This window comes from Sesamum indicum, linkage group LG11, assembly GCF_000512975.1.
Source record: "Sesamum indicum cultivar Zhongzhi No. 13 linkage group LG11, S_indicum_v1.0, whole genome shotgun sequence".
NCBI classification, from domain to species: Eukaryota; Viridiplantae; Streptophyta; class Magnoliopsida; order Lamiales; family Pedaliaceae; genus Sesamum; species Sesamum indicum.
This window is the reverse complement of record NC_026155.1, coordinates 14,992,307-15,006,700: the sequence shown is the minus strand read 5'-3', so window position 1 is coordinate 15,006,700 and position 14,394 is coordinate 14,992,307. Positions and strand designations below refer to the sequence as shown.

The following is a 14,394-nucleotide window of genomic DNA, read 5'->3' as shown; positions in this document are numbered from 1 at the left end:
TAAACCCTTCCCCCCCCAACCCCACTCTATACCCCATGGGGCCCACCCCGAAGGATCATTAAACCCTCTTCTTGAGGTTTGTTTAATTATATGTAAATTCTTTATAATTTAAAAAATTACATTTAATGTCATTGAGGTTTGATCTATAATAAATTAATAATAAGTCAATCGGATGTAAATATAGATTTTTTTTCTATTTTTTCTTTTCGTTAATATCAACAATTTCGATAAATTTTGACTAACGGATGAATCTATACGTTAGACGGAAGCAAATATCAAGAGTGTTAGATGTAATTTCCCAAACTACAGAAATTTACGTGTAATTTACATCAAATCTCAAGAAATTGAAATGTAACTATTCCTAATATTTTTCTTACAATCGTACAAAAGTGGACTATCTCCTATGAAACGCAATTGAAATATCATTAAATTTTTGTGGAGCTTTTCATATTTTATTGTCATATGTTTATATGTTAAAAAGTTAACTCTTGTTTTTATTAACATATTATATAAGTAACAATTTCATGTGAAAGTTAACTTTTGTTTTTTTTTTTTTGGGTTCAATTAAAAGATATAATATATTAAAGTCAACCTTAGAAAACCCCAAATCTTACATCTTTGTTTGAGTGAATGAGTTGCACTATATATTTACAAGCAACTCTCTATAATTGCACATGTTACCCACCACAACATGATATAACAACCTTTTTTTATTAGATTTTGAGTGATCCAGTTGTATTATTGATTTTGGATATTATTAAGGTTAATTCCAATTGATTTTTTGGGAGAATAATCCAATAATTTATGTTCAAAGTTTCTTCTTGTATTTGAATTTAAGAGTGTGTGTGTGTGTGAGTTTATTGGATATGTGCCGGGAAAAAAAGAAAAAGACGGTTAAGTCCAATTGTTTTACATGATAACAAATTTTGTAATAACAAAAAAAAAAAAACAGAAAAGTACATTTTGGAAAGTCAGATTGAAAAGGATGAACAGTTAATGCGTAGAAGAAATATTGTCTAACCAAATTTTGAAAAAGAAGTCTATATAGGACGCAATTGACTACTCCCCCCTCCGGCCCCCTGGTACCAAATAGGAAACGGCGATCTTAATAGAAAACCAGTCAAATTGAATGCATTGGCTGTGTAGGTGACCTCAAACCCCATTTCAGTCTATAAATAACAATCAGCACGCACACCAAAAACACATACTATCACCACACCAAACACACTTGGGATTCACAACTGTCCAAGAGCAAAGAGGATGCCTTGTCTTGACATTTCTACTAACGTTAACCTCCACGGAGTCGACACTGATTCCCTCTTCTCTGACCTCACAAAAGCTGTTTCTCAGATCGTCGGGAAGCCCGAGAACGTATGCATCATCTCTGTCTCTCTCTCTCTATATATATATATATACACACGCTCACACACATATATACATATATATATATATTGTTGATGAATTTGAGGTTGATTTCGGGTTTCTGTGGTTTGAGAAGTTTTATAGCCCAATAATTGAGAATTGGAAGTGCAGTTTTGTATGATGGGTGGGTGGAGGGATGAGTGTCGGAACTGTTTAAGATATCACAAGGGGAATGGATTTACTATTTAGGGATGTGTTTGCTTCATTATCCATCAACTCATCCTTCTTAATCGTCCTCCATTTCTTCGCACCACCCAGTTTGGATAAAAACACGCCGTCAACATTTGGTTTGGTTGGCATCTCGCTCTATAAAAACACCAACTCCTTATTCTTTTTCAAAGAAAAAAATAATGATACCTTGTCTTTTTGTGTTTATAAACTTATCATTTTGAAAAAATTGCTAAATGTACAATCAGTTATAAGATATTTTCAAAAACTTACAAGCTCGTTTAGATACCCGAGAAATGAAATAAAACCTTTCTGCTTTGATTCTTGGCTAATCAACCTCATTATTTTATGATGAATTTTTATATTTCAAATTTTATTGTATCTTTTATTCATATTATATATACAAAAATGTGTTAAAGACGATATAATTTTTATACACATTAAAAATAATTAAACAAAGATTTGAAACAAAAGAAATTGAATTCTGTTGTTTGTTGCTAATCTTAAGTTTTGTTCTGCCTTTGTTTACTAAGCATGACCCCCTACATAATCAATTTTGATACACTATTAATTAAATAGAAAATGGACAAGTCTAGCATTGACATAATATTAGCTAAACAATAGGATAGTTATGATTCATTTTGATGTTATCACCACAAGTAGAGTAGATAGTGTAGTAATTTAGCTGAACCCGTAGGTAACATGTCACTGTCCCTACTATAAGAAGCAATTTCATAATGTATGCATATATAATATCAAAACATATAGTAAAATTGTCACGTTTTCTCATCTTATACTTTATCTAAAACACGACTTTGAAGAATTCAAATATTACTAGAAGCATAAGTATTTATCTTGTTTAAGTAAGATTAGTATTTTATTTTGTTAGTATTATCGATTGAATATATTGGTGCCACGTTTTTCTTCTCAAACAAATGCAACTAGGTTGCCCTTCCCATTATTTATTTATTTTTTAAATCGACACGCTAAATGTAGAAAAAATATGATAACATTTAATTTTTGTTGATGTTAAGGCTCTGGGGTGTTTAAAGAAAAGAAAATGGTTATGTTAATTGATAGTCTTATAGGCTATAATTGACTAATAATAAAACATTTTAGATAACACCAAACACCATATTATTATGATTTATTTCACACACAAGGAGGGTGAAGAACTCATTTATGCCTACTGCCCTACGCAATAAGATTATTTGTTATTCAGTAATTTATTTTAGGATTAATTATATTTACCTCTCTTTTTAAAATGTAATATTATATTTTTCTGTAAAGAATTTTTATATTATATTTACACTTTGTCTGACAATTTATTGTTTACATTTGATCTTCTTTCATTAGGATCTGAACGCAAAATATCGACATTAGTAAAAAATTATATAAATTTCTAATTCTACATTTCATTTAATGTTCCCATGCAATCATTTGTATTAAGACGAATGTAATGATATTAACCTCATATCATATATCTAAATATATTTATTTATTTATAAGTACAAAATACACATGAAAATATTAAAATGAGTGATAAAATTAAAAATTTATGTAAACATTGATAATTTTTTGTTCAAACCCTAATAGTAAATGATCCGGTAAAATAAAAATTAGTAATTTTTCTTTTTTTTAAGAGAAGGTGCAATTTTATATTTTTTTAGTGGATCTCTCATCTATGATTATAGGATAAATTACAATAATCTCCCATAAAATTAAGCATAATTACGAATATTCTTTGATATAATTATGTAATATTTTTTGGTTGTATTTACCATGATTATATTACATTTTCTCTGGCCCCACCAAAAAGAACCAACATTGCTTAGTCCACCAACCTACGACAGTCTAATATTGTGTGATAATGAGTTTTACAGTTTGTGATGATTCTGGTGAAAGGATCGGTAGCCCTTACATTCGGAGGGAACAAAGAACCTGCGGCATTGGGCGAAATTGTAGCAATGGGTGGCATCGACAGTGAAGTGAAAAGAAAGCTGATCGCCACAATTGGTTCAATTTTAGAGAACAAACTTTGCATTCCTAGGACTAGGTTTGTCCTCAAGGTCTTTGATACCACAATGGGCCGCAGGAGCCCCAAGTTGTAACTCTACCAAGTTTTGTCCTGTCTTTCTCAGTTACAATAATGACTTATCGTTGCGTCCTCCATGTATTTCTAAATGCTTTCTCTTAAAAGATAAATAAGACCTATATAATTTAGTAAATATTTTTATCCTATGATGAATAAAATTTAAAAAACATATTTAATTTAAATGATTTTATTTTTTTGTGTGTAAATAATACATGTACTTATAATGCCACCTGTGAAGACCGAACCATTAATATGTTTTTTTAAGCATCGGGTTTTAGAATCAAATTAAATATGAAATTAGGTCGGATGATTTTTATAAAAGCCAACCAACCCACTCTCAGAAGCTTGATTAATTATTTTTGTTTAAGGTCCCGACCATCAGCCTATGGATTACGACCGGATCAAATAATCTTATTTTTTGAACTATTATTATGAAGTTGTAAAACATTGTTTCACTTACTACAAATATCTTGTCGCAAAGTACTGAATTTGATAAAAACGTTAATACGCTTTAGTGAATTGCGAAGCATCAAGGGAGAAAGGCGTTTTTGGTGAATCACAATTCAAGGGCAATATAGGAATACAAACCATCCCCTACTTAGCTAGTAGCTACTCTTGCTTTGTGTTTTTTGTGCAAATTGCAGAGCTGAAGAAAGAGGTGAGGGCGAGAAAAGCAAGCAAGGGTTTCGCGAAACGATGCCGTGTTTGAACCTGTCCACTAACGTGAGCCTGGAGGGCGTAGACACCTCCTCCATCCTCTCTGAAGCCTCCTCCACTGTTGCCAAGCTCATCGGCAAACCCGAGGCTGTCTGTGATTTTTTCATACTTTTTTTGTTTTTTTTACATAATTATGATTTTATAGTTTGCGGAATTTGGACCTATATTGATTAAGGTATACTGAGGGTGGAGTATTTTATTCGTGCGTAGGATTGATGTTATCGATTTATGTCTCACTGATTGTTTATGTTGAAAGATTGATGCATTTTGTTGTTATGTAATTTCGCTTTCGTGGTATTTCTGAACCTTGTGCTGCCAGAGAACGTGTTTATGTGTAGGAAAGGTAGGATTTATGAAAATCGCGGGTGAAATCGATGGAATTTTCCATCTGTTATTGAGATATGCTCCTTCAGCTGCCATAGATGCATTGCATACTTGGGACTCTGTGAAAATGAGATAACGCATTGCACTCTCAATATTGCTCAGGATTTACTGTGCTGGTGGTCTAAGTATTAAATGTGATTATGTGCTTACATTATAGTTGGCTGACATTAGTGTTGGTTTATATGTTCTGTGGTTTTTGGCTGTGGATATCTGGTGATTGAGTTCTTGAAATGAAAGCTCTAAGAAACAATTTATTGAGCAATTGTATGGTAGCTACTAATGATTTATTTACCCATGGATATTTGATTGACTTCAAATTATCAACAGAAAATTAATATATTCATTTCCTTTGGTAAATCGGAGGGCAATAACTTCAATTTTTGTCTGTTTTGATGCAGTATGTGATGATTGTGTTGAAGGGTTCTGTGCCCATGGCATTTGGAGGGACAGAGCAGCCTGCTGCTTATGGAGAGCTCGTCTCTATTGGAGGTCTGAACTCTGATGTGAACAAGAAGCTGAGTGGTGCTATAGCCAACATACTTGAGTCTAAGTTGTCTGTCCCAAAATCACGGTTCTACCTCAAATTTTATGATACCAAGGTAAACAAGCTGAACTGTATGGGTTGTACTGAGAAAAGGGTTTCATTTACGCACTAGTATGTTCTCATTGCATTCTTCTGCTTGTTTAGGCCTGTCAGATTCAAGAATATGCACAATGTCTGCATGCTTTACACCAGTACTAAATAATGTAAATGATCTTTTACTATTTAGAGCTGTGATTAGATATATCAACTCCTGTTTTTCTTGTGTTTGCAATTGCATGTTATATCATGAACTTTGTTCTTGAAAGTGTCTCGTGTTCTGCGGTCCACTGATTGCACTCATGACATCAACTTTCTTTCCGCAGGGTTCCAACCTTGGGTGGAATGGATCAACCTTCTAGGTTTCTACGCTCCAATCTTCACATATTCCCTATTAATGCATGCTCAAAACAACTTTGCTGTATTGCAATGATGTATCTGCATTCTGATTAATGATCTTGGACATTTGATGTTGCTCATGGGATATAAATTTGGATGACCTTGCATAACTTATTGGTATGAAGGAATATCTCGGAGTATATGGGGGCTGAATGAATATGTCACTCAGTGATCTTTCTATACTCCACCTATCACCTTCTTACCAATTGCTTGATCCAGAGATTTTCGTATAGTAAACCCCTTGCTGCTTCCCAACAGTACTCAGTTCTGGTTTTAACGTTGTACAATTACTCTTGTAAATCTACATAAGAATTTCTAATTATTAACAGAACTTCATACTTAAATACCCACTCATCTGAAACGTCTAGCCGTCTACGGCTCTACGCCAAGTCGCCAACCTCTCTACCCAGATCGCAGCACTCTAAAAGGCGACAGTGAGAGATGATAGTGGATTGAAAGGATTGGGGCGAGATCGGATGCCAACTCCCAACGTGAATCTGCTTACAATGGGCAAATTATATCGAGATACTCTACGAAATTAGGTTTCATTATATAAATATTTTTTGTTTTTTAAAAAATTATAAGTACATTCTATAATCTTGTAAAATATAATTTTGCAAATTGACCTGGAATTGTATTATTCGACCATGCAACATCATCATTAACTTTGAAGAAAGCAAGTTTTATTGTGGAATAGTTCATTCCTCCATCATTATATAAACTTTTAATCCCTGCACATTTGTATTAATTTTCATAATAATATATAAAATATTATAATATACAAAAAGAATAAATTAAAATTTCAACTCTACTTAGAATTAACAATCAATTTTATCAAAAAAAACAAATTATGAACTATACACTAATAAATTTTAAAATTAAAAATGCAGATTGTTATTGTTTGTTTTGAATGCATGTCAGTGGTCTCATTTATCATTGGTTCTTCCTACAAACACCTTTCCATCTTCACCCATGAGCCCCATCTCCACCAAGCACTATTTTTCCCCACCCCTATCAAACATTTTTTGTTTTTCCTCCATCCCTTTACCCTTCTTCTCCCCAAACAACGCTGCCCACAGCTCGCTCTCTGCTCCTTCAGTTCTTCGCTCAACAACTTCCACAACTCGCTCAAGTATCCATCGTCAAGCAGCGCGGACAGTTGGTCGAGACAACCTCACGTCCTTTGTTCTTCTTCTTTTTTTTTCTAAATTAATCGATTTGACCGTTTGAAAGTTGATCGGTTTTTACTGATTTTCTTCGATTTTGACGATTTTTCATCGGTTCGTACTGGATTTGACAATACCAACTTTTACACCTATATCTGGACCGGTCTCAGGTCCAATTCCCGATTCGGGTCGATCGAATTGGCCGGTCCAAGTTTAGAAACATTATACACACCTGTAGTATGTATTTTCTTCGGGTATAATTTTTTTTTTAACTAATAATGTGTTTGATTCGTCATTTTTGTTTAAAGAAAATATAAAAAAGAGAAAAAGCAAAAAGAAAACCCATTAATTCGTTGATATCGGAGCGTTCACCGGCTCACATGGATCCACCGACGACTTTTCCTTGGTACGGTGCCGTATTACTATTGACTAAGCAAAAGCAATTGAGATGGATATTCCCTATTTAAATTATCGAAGGAAAGAAAATGAGAAAAAACAAAGAGAGAGAGAGAGAGAAGAGTAAACGATATTGAATAAAAATAAAGAGAAAAAGAAACACAAACGATGGCAGCAAATTCCTCCCCGGCGATCCTCCCGACGTCCAATTCCCAATCCGCCTCAACCGCCGTCGACAACCAACAATCCCCCTCCAGCTCCGCCCTGCGTGCTTTCTTCTCCGGCATCTCCGACACCGTCCGCCATGGCCTCTCCAACCGTCGCCCATGGTCTGAGCTCTGCGACCGCTCCTCCCTCGCCAAACCCGATTCCATCTCCGAAGCCACCGGCCGCATCCGGAAAAATTATAACTATTTCCGCGTTAACTACCTCACCGTCGTCACAGCTGTGCTCGTCATCTCTCTTTTGACAAATCCCCTCTCCCTGATCTTCCTCGCCGGCCTTCTCGCCGCATGGCTGTTCCTCTATCTCTTCCGTCAGCCCTCTGACCCTCCGATCACCCTTTTCGGCCGCCAGTTCTCCGATCGCGAGACCCTCGTCGTCTTGATTGTTTCCACCATTGTTGTTATCTTCCTCACCAGCGTTGGAGCCGTTCTCGTCTCCGCGCTCATGGTTGGCGTTGCTATTGTTTGCGCGCACGCTGCTTTTAGAGTTCCCGAAGATCTTTTCCTTGACGAGCAGGAGCCTCAGGCTGGGGCTTCCAACTTCCTCTCTTTCTTCACTGGTGGTGCCCCTGTCATGGCTCAGTCCCCAATAGCTACTAGGGCGTAAAGTCTTCCATACTGCAGGGAAATCAATGAAACCAATTCGTTTCTGCGTTTCCAGGTTTTATTAAAGAAGCTAGCATCAGGCCGCTGATGTGGTGATATTCTTTGCGATCAGTTACCTGAATACATTTGCTGTTCCCCCTACTATTTTTTTGTTCTTTCCCCTTAATCAGAGATGTTACCTTTTGTAACTCTTCTTTCTGGACGTATTGGATCCACAATTTTCTCGGGACATCTTGTGTCATTTTGTTATTTACTCTTCAAAAGCCAAGAGCCTTCAATTGTTGATAGCAATGTTTTATTTTATATAAATGCCTGATTCTTAATCTCTTCCATTGTAAATTTGCTGATAACAACTGAAATTCAGATAGAGTTAGTAACTGGGTCTAGTATTTTTAGTAATGTAAATCTCTATAGGGAAGCCTACTGCGAGCATTTCTTAGTTGTTGCTTGTTGGATAAGTTCAAGTGACTTGCAAATATTTGATGAATGGTGGCAAATATGAGATAAAATGTGGTAGTATGATACTGTGATATCTGCTTTCGATATGATGCCAGACAGTAATGTTTTGCTGCTGCAGTAGTATCACTAATTGATGGTGTCTAAACAGTAGAACTTTGTGAATCTTTGCAGAGTTTCAATCTTTATAAATGAATTTTAATTATAGTTAATGAGCATCATAGTGCCTCAATCGATTGACCTTTCAAGCATACTGTTTTTCCCTTCCCTTTCTCAATCTATTTTCTGTGCTCTTGCTTATGAAACAGCATAAGCTTTTTCAGTTAGATGCTACTGTCTGGTATATGAGTGTCAAAGTTGTCCAGTCATTAACTGTACAAATTATCTAAATGTGGCACATTTTTGTCAACATTCTATGTTGTCTACCTGCATGGTATTGTGGTTTGTTATCTCCATTTACTTATATGTGAAGAGTATGATATCTGCAGATATTCAATGCCGTTATTAATTTATTATTATCATCCTTTGGGGTTTAAACTTGTACGCTCTATTGCTTTGGAGTGAAATAGCAGATTGCTTGTGGAATTGTGTGATTGTCCTGGAATTTTAAGGTTTGCGTCTAGTTGTGCAAGATGGGTTGTAGCAGTTTCATATTTTAACATGGACATGGTATGTGTTTAAAGAAAGCAGAATTTCTGTTCTAGGTTGTAGCAGAATTGGTTGTAATCTCTGTTCTACCTATTCCTTCCGTGTTTCAATGGAATGCCATCAATTCCGTGTCTGCAAACCGGATTTTGATGTTAATTTGGTGATGATGTATTTTGAATTCCGAAGTCTGTTACACAGTGTTGCTGTATGGAGTTGCTTAGTTGTTATGCATGCAGGTTGCAGAGACTCGAATAGTTACACAAATGACAAGTTGAAGGCATCATCTGAATTTCAACCTTATCTTTAGTTTAATGAATTGACCCCACCCCACCCCACAAAAGAAAAAGAAAAACAAAGGGCAACGTTCAGTTGTGGATGTTTAAAATATTTACAATTTTGAACGTTTACCAAAGAATTGATAAAAAAAAAATGTTGAGATTTTGTTATGCAAGCAATGCTGAATATCTAGCAACTCAACAGGCCAAATTAGATGGTTGCTTATGTTAAAAGTTATGGTTGATGCTACTTTTATATACGTTACAATGCTAAACCTAACTGTAATTTGAACAGGTAAGGATTAGATGCTATAAATCCTGAGCTTCATGCAGTTGGAATTACGTTGAAATTTCCGATAAGCAATCACTGGAAATTAATTTATGATAAGGAGTGTTGATCGTAATTTCTGTCAGTTGAATTATACAGTAATATGAGTAATCAGCAAATGGGGGCATGAAGTTGGAAATCTTCTTCTAATTTGGCAGTATAAATATGGATATGGATATGGAGGCATTTCCTCAAAATTATATATATCAAGAAATAATTAGTATGAACAAGTCAAGTTTATTATAAAGAAACGTTGGTAGCAGGTGCTGGAGACGAGACGAGAGGACTTGGCCCCTCCAACCGGGCCCAATACATAGCCGTTAATGGACGTCCCGCATTGGACACGGGCCGTTTTTCTATTCACCTCTGTACAAAGAAACTAGCCGTTGGCCATCAAACTGAAATGTTCCCCTGCTCTCACCTACATTTTGTCTTCACGTTCTTCTTCCGTAAACCCTCACCCTCCTCTCTCTCCTTAGTTCTTCAATAAATGTTCTCTTACTATATTGCAGCGAAGAGAGAAGAATCCAGCTGCATAAGCTGAGCCTGAGAGGAAAAAGAGATCATACATACACTTATTTCTTTTACTCCTCGCTGAACAATCACTTCTTCTCTCATTGATCATCGATATATTTACATGGATGGTCGAATTCAGTTGCGGATCCTAGTTCCCAACTGCTGTACTGAGTTTCTCCATTGTCATGTTACGGGAAATGCTAATTCGAGCTGGGGGCGGAAAGAAAAATGGAAGCAAGCCCACCTACAGTTTTGCGTTTTCCTGCTTCTGTTTTTCAGTTTTGAGCTTGTTTCGGGCAAGAAATGGGACGGGGTAATTGTAACACAAGCAGATTATCAGGCCCTCAAGGCATTAAAACGCGAATTCGTCGATTTTAGAGGGGTCTTAAATAGTTGGAACGACAGTGGTGCTGGAGCTTGTTCTGGCTGGACTGGAATCAAGTGTGTGAATGGGCAAGTTATTGCTATCCAGCTCCCTTGGAAGGGGCTTGGCGGCCGAATCTCTGAGAAAATTGGCCAACTCCAAGCTCTTCGACGCCTGAGCCTCCACGACAACGTTCTTGTTGGCCCTGTGCCCACTTCACTCGGCTTTCTTCCCCATCTCAGAGGGGTCTACCTTTTCAATAACCGTCTCGCAGGCTCCATCCCTCCATCAATTGGTTCCTGTCTACTTCTTCATACTCTTGACCTTAGTAACAATCAGCTCACTGGCATTATACCCCCTAGTCTTGCTAACTCCACCAGGTTGTATAGACTTAATTTAAGCTTCAATGGTATTTCCGGGTCGATCCCAATCACTCTATCCCAGGCCCCATCTCTCACTTTTCTTGCCCTTCAACACAATAATATCTCTGGTTCTATTCCAGCTTCTCTTAGCAATCTCACCATGCTTGAGGTGTTAAACCTGAGTCATAACCAGATTGCAGGAAGCATACCTGATGAATTAGGTAGTCTTTCCAGGCTGAATTCTCTTGATTTATCAAACAATGCCATATCTAGCAGCTTTCCTGAAAGTCTTTCCAAGCTCTCTTCTTTGGTGACTGTAAATCTGAAAAACAACAATCTTGAAAGCCAGATCCCTGAGTCCATTGGAAAGTTGAGCAATCTGTCAGTTCTGGACTTGAGTAACAACAAATTCAAAGGCCAAATTCCAGATTCCATTGGGAACATTACCGGTATCACCTCACTTGACTTATCTGAAAACAACCTGACAGGGGAAATTCCAATTTCTCTAGTCAATATACAGAATCTCTCTTCTTTTGATGTCTCCTACAATAATCTCTCCGGCATCGTCCCATCTGTTCTTGCCAGGAAATTTAACTCAAGCTCTTTTGTCGGTAACATTCAGCTTTGTGGATACAGTAGCTCAACCCCATGCCCTTCTCCGGCACCTGAAACACGGCCTTCTCCTTCTCAAGGGGCGCCTAAGCGTCGTCGTCGTCGAGAATTGAGTACAAAGGACATAATTCTCATAGCCGCTGGCGCTCTGTTAGTTGTTTTACTGATTCTTTGCTGTGTACTCATTTGCTGCTTGATCAGAAAGAAGGCAGCTTCGAGAGCTAAAAATAGCAAAAACGGCGGGGGCCTGGTCAGTAACAGAAGTGCAAAGCCAACTGCAGCAGTGGGGAGAGAGGACGAATCAGGAGCGGAAATAGGAGGAAAGTTAGTCCATTTTGATGGCCCTTTTGTGTTTACAGCTGATGATCTGTTATCTGCAACCGCAGAAATTATGGGAAAGAGCACATATGGAACAGCATACAAGGCAACATTAGAAGATAATAATCAAGTTGCAGTCAAAAGGCTAAGAGAGAAGATCACAAAGGCGCAAAAAGAGTTCGAGATTGAGGTTGCTCAACTTCGGAAGATTCGACATCCAAACATCTTAGCCTTGAGAGCTTATTACCTTGGACCTAAAGGAGAGAAGCTTCTTGTCTACGATTTTATGCCTAATGGAAGTCTTGCATCCTTCCTCCACGGTAAGCTAACTTAACTAATTCTGATTCCTTTTTCGATAATGAGTCCATTGAGGAGAACAGAAAATAGCAATGTTGGATTTGACATTTTAGCAACCATCATAAAGTTTGAACATTAGCCTCAAATTGCAACTCTCTTACCTGGATCAAATAGAATCTAGAAACTTGTCTGAGGTTAATACACGCTTTTATTATATTAACTCTCTCATTTCTGTTTTGATTTGCAGCCCGAGGACCTGAAACTAGCATTCCCTGGCCAACAAGAATGTCCATAGCTATTGGGGTAACACAAGGACTGTGCTACCTTCACACTGAAGAAAACATAGCACATGGGAATCTGGCATCAAGCAATATCCTTCTTGACGAACAAAAGAATCCAAAAGTTGCTGATGTTGGCCTTTCCCGTCTCATGACAAGTGCCATAAACACCGATGCAATTGCCACAGCCGGAACTATCGGATATCGAGCACCAGAGGTTTCAAAACTGAAGAATGCAAGCACCAAGGCTGATGTTTTTAGCCTCGGGGTGATAATATTGGAGCTCTTAACAGGAAAATCCCCAAGTGAGGCGACAGACGGCCTTGACCTGCCCCAGTGGGTGGCCTCGATCGTGAAAGAGGAATGGACCAATGAAGTGTTTGATGTGGAGCTAATGAGGGATGATGCATCCAACATTGGAGATGAATTGCTGAATACCTTGAAATTAGCCCTCCACTGTGTTGACCCTTCTCCAGGGGCTCGACCTGAATCCTCACAAGTCCTCCAGAAACTCCTTGAAATAAAGACCGACCTGATAAATGAACCGGCTTCTGGTGATGATGCTGCAGTAGTTCCAGAAAAAAGCGAGTGAAAGGCCCATTTACACCTTTGCGTCACAGAGATCAAAGGAAGCAAAGCATGATCACAAGCAGCATACATGATATGGTTATTTTAAGCATTCGACTACTTATTCATTCATTTGTTATTTCTTCAGAGTGTCAGATGTTGATTCATTTTCTGAGTGTATATAAGCAGCATATATACCAAAATTCTATTGAGTTGTCACAGATTTATAATAAAAATCTTTACAGAAAATTATGTGAGTAACAGAACTTTTTAACATGACTTACAATCTATTTCCAGTTTCCTGTCGAGTTTATCCCATTATGACATAATCTCACGGTTAAAGAATTGAAGATAGAAACATGTAAATACCAACATCTTAGCTTGGTTGTAATTAGAAAGAGATAGAGACCAATATTCTCTCTCTTACTACCTCGTAAGTTTGTATGAAATTACTCAATCAGTGGTCCTCCAATAGCCCAAATCTACACTGGGACATGTTATGTATGGGCAGAAACCCAATCCTAATTGAGCCCACTCCCAACATTAAACTGTATTTGTTAAAGGGCTCAACCCCCTGCATATGTTTGGGCCGACAGACAGTTTTGTAGGCTTGGAGAAAACTGTGATCTAGTAGGGGAAGTATTTGGACAATGAAAACTCTACTCAAATCAGATAATTAAGGAAAATGTATGTGTTTCAAAGAGATCTAAAATCACATAATTTTTCTACTCAAATAGAGAAGTTGTAAGCAACAACAAATTGAATAATAGTGTAGTGGCAGTTTTCGACGCATTGCCACCAATTTGAAAATTCTTATTCTATTTAAGATTGGTAAGTATAGTGAACGAAACTTTAAGTATATTATATTTATTATATAATTAATTTAATGTGATCAAATTTAATTTAAAATTTAAATTTCTTGACCACACACCGTGATTAGGCATATTAATGTGACAGTAAATAGTGATTAAGATTGAAAGAATAGGATGTACAATTCTTTAATTAATGTAATAAAGACGCAAACAAAATTATGATATAAAAGAGTAGAGCACATAAAATCATAAACCCCCAAAGTCCAGACCAATAGCTCAAATTCAACAGTAGCAGAGGCAGAGCCTGTAGCCGGGAGCTGCCCCGACTTCATCAAATCTCTCTCTCTTTCTCTTTTCATTCTACTCAAATCTCGCACTCAAGCACACAGTGACAATGGATGATT

At 37.0% G+C, this 14,394-nt stretch overlaps 4 protein-coding genes across 5 annotated transcripts; all 4 read left to right on the top strand.

Annotated features, from left to right (window-relative positions):
* Positions 1,062 to 3,820, top strand: LOC105174616 (macrophage migration inhibitory factor homolog). The gene is made up of 2 exons (XM_011096773.2): positions 1,062 to 1,371; positions 3,474 to 3,820. Exons 1-2 carry the CDS (start codon positions 1,261 to 1,263, stop codon positions 3,699 to 3,701), a joined length of 339 nt encoding a protein of 112 aa, XP_011095075.1. The 5' UTR covers positions 1,062 to 1,260; the 3' UTR covers positions 3,702 to 3,820.
* LOC105174615 (macrophage migration inhibitory factor homolog) lies at positions 4,301 to 6,029 on the top strand. 2 transcript variants are annotated; one of them, XM_020697978.1, is made up of 4 exons: positions 4,301 to 4,492; positions 5,185 to 5,385; positions 5,475 to 5,533; positions 5,693 to 6,029. In XM_020697978.1, exons 1-3 carry the CDS (start codon positions 4,382 to 4,384, stop codon positions 5,526 to 5,528), a joined length of 366 nt encoding a protein of 121 aa, XP_020553637.1. In that variant the 5' UTR covers positions 4,301 to 4,381; the 3' UTR covers positions 5,529 to 5,533; positions 5,693 to 6,029. The 2 variants fall into 2 exon arrangements, with proteins under 2 accessions (XP_020553637.1, XP_011095074.1); XM_011096772.2 differs by lacking the exon at positions 5,475 to 5,533 and having other exon boundaries at positions 4,303 to 4,492.
* LOC105174614 (PRA1 family protein B4) lies at positions 7,408 to 8,482 on the top strand. The gene has a single exon (XM_011096771.2). It carries the CDS (start codon positions 7,496 to 7,498, stop codon positions 8,156 to 8,158), a length of 663 nt encoding a protein of 220 aa, XP_011095073.1. The 5' UTR covers positions 7,408 to 7,495; the 3' UTR covers positions 8,159 to 8,482.
* Positions 10,024 to 13,427, top strand: LOC105174613 (probably inactive leucine-rich repeat receptor-like protein kinase IMK2). Its single transcript, XM_011096770.2, has 2 exons — positions 10,024 to 12,356; positions 12,581 to 13,427. Exons 1-2 carry the CDS (start codon positions 10,502 to 10,504, stop codon positions 13,201 to 13,203), a joined length of 2,478 nt encoding a protein of 825 aa, XP_011095072.1. The 5' UTR covers positions 10,024 to 10,501; the 3' UTR covers positions 13,204 to 13,427.

Excerpts from the sequence above, each read along its gene's own strand:
- LOC105174615 (XM_020697978.1), top strand. The coding sequence starts at position 4,382 with ATGCCGTGTTTGAACCTGTCCACTAACGTGAGCCTGGAGGGCGTAGAC. Across the intron at positions 4,493-5,184 it reads TCATCGGCAAACCCGAGGCT|TATGTGATGATTGTGTTGAA; the intron begins GTCTGTGATTTT and ends GTTTTGATGCAG. Across the intron at positions 5,386-5,474 it reads TCAAATTTTATGATACCAAG|GCCTGTCAGATTCAAGAATA; the intron begins GTAAACAAGCTG and ends CTGCTTGTTTAG.
- LOC105174616 (XM_011096773.2), top strand. The coding sequence starts at position 1,261 with ATGCCTTGTCTTGACATTTCTACTAACGTTAACCTCCACGGAGTCGAC. Across the intron at positions 1,372-3,473 it reads TCGTCGGGAAGCCCGAGAAC|TTTGTGATGATTCTGGTGAA; the intron begins GTATGCATCATC and ends TGAGTTTTACAG.
- LOC105174613 (XM_011096770.2), top strand. The coding sequence starts at position 10,502 with ATGGATGGTCGAATTCAGTTGCGGATCCTAGTTCCCAACTGCTGTACT. Across the intron at positions 12,357-12,580 it reads TCTTGCATCCTTCCTCCACG|CCCGAGGACCTGAAACTAGC; the intron begins GTAAGCTAACTT and ends TTTGATTTGCAG.
- LOC105174614 (XM_011096771.2), top strand. The coding sequence starts at position 7,496 with ATGGCAGCAAATTCCTCCCCGGCGATCCTCCCGACGTCCAATTCCCAA.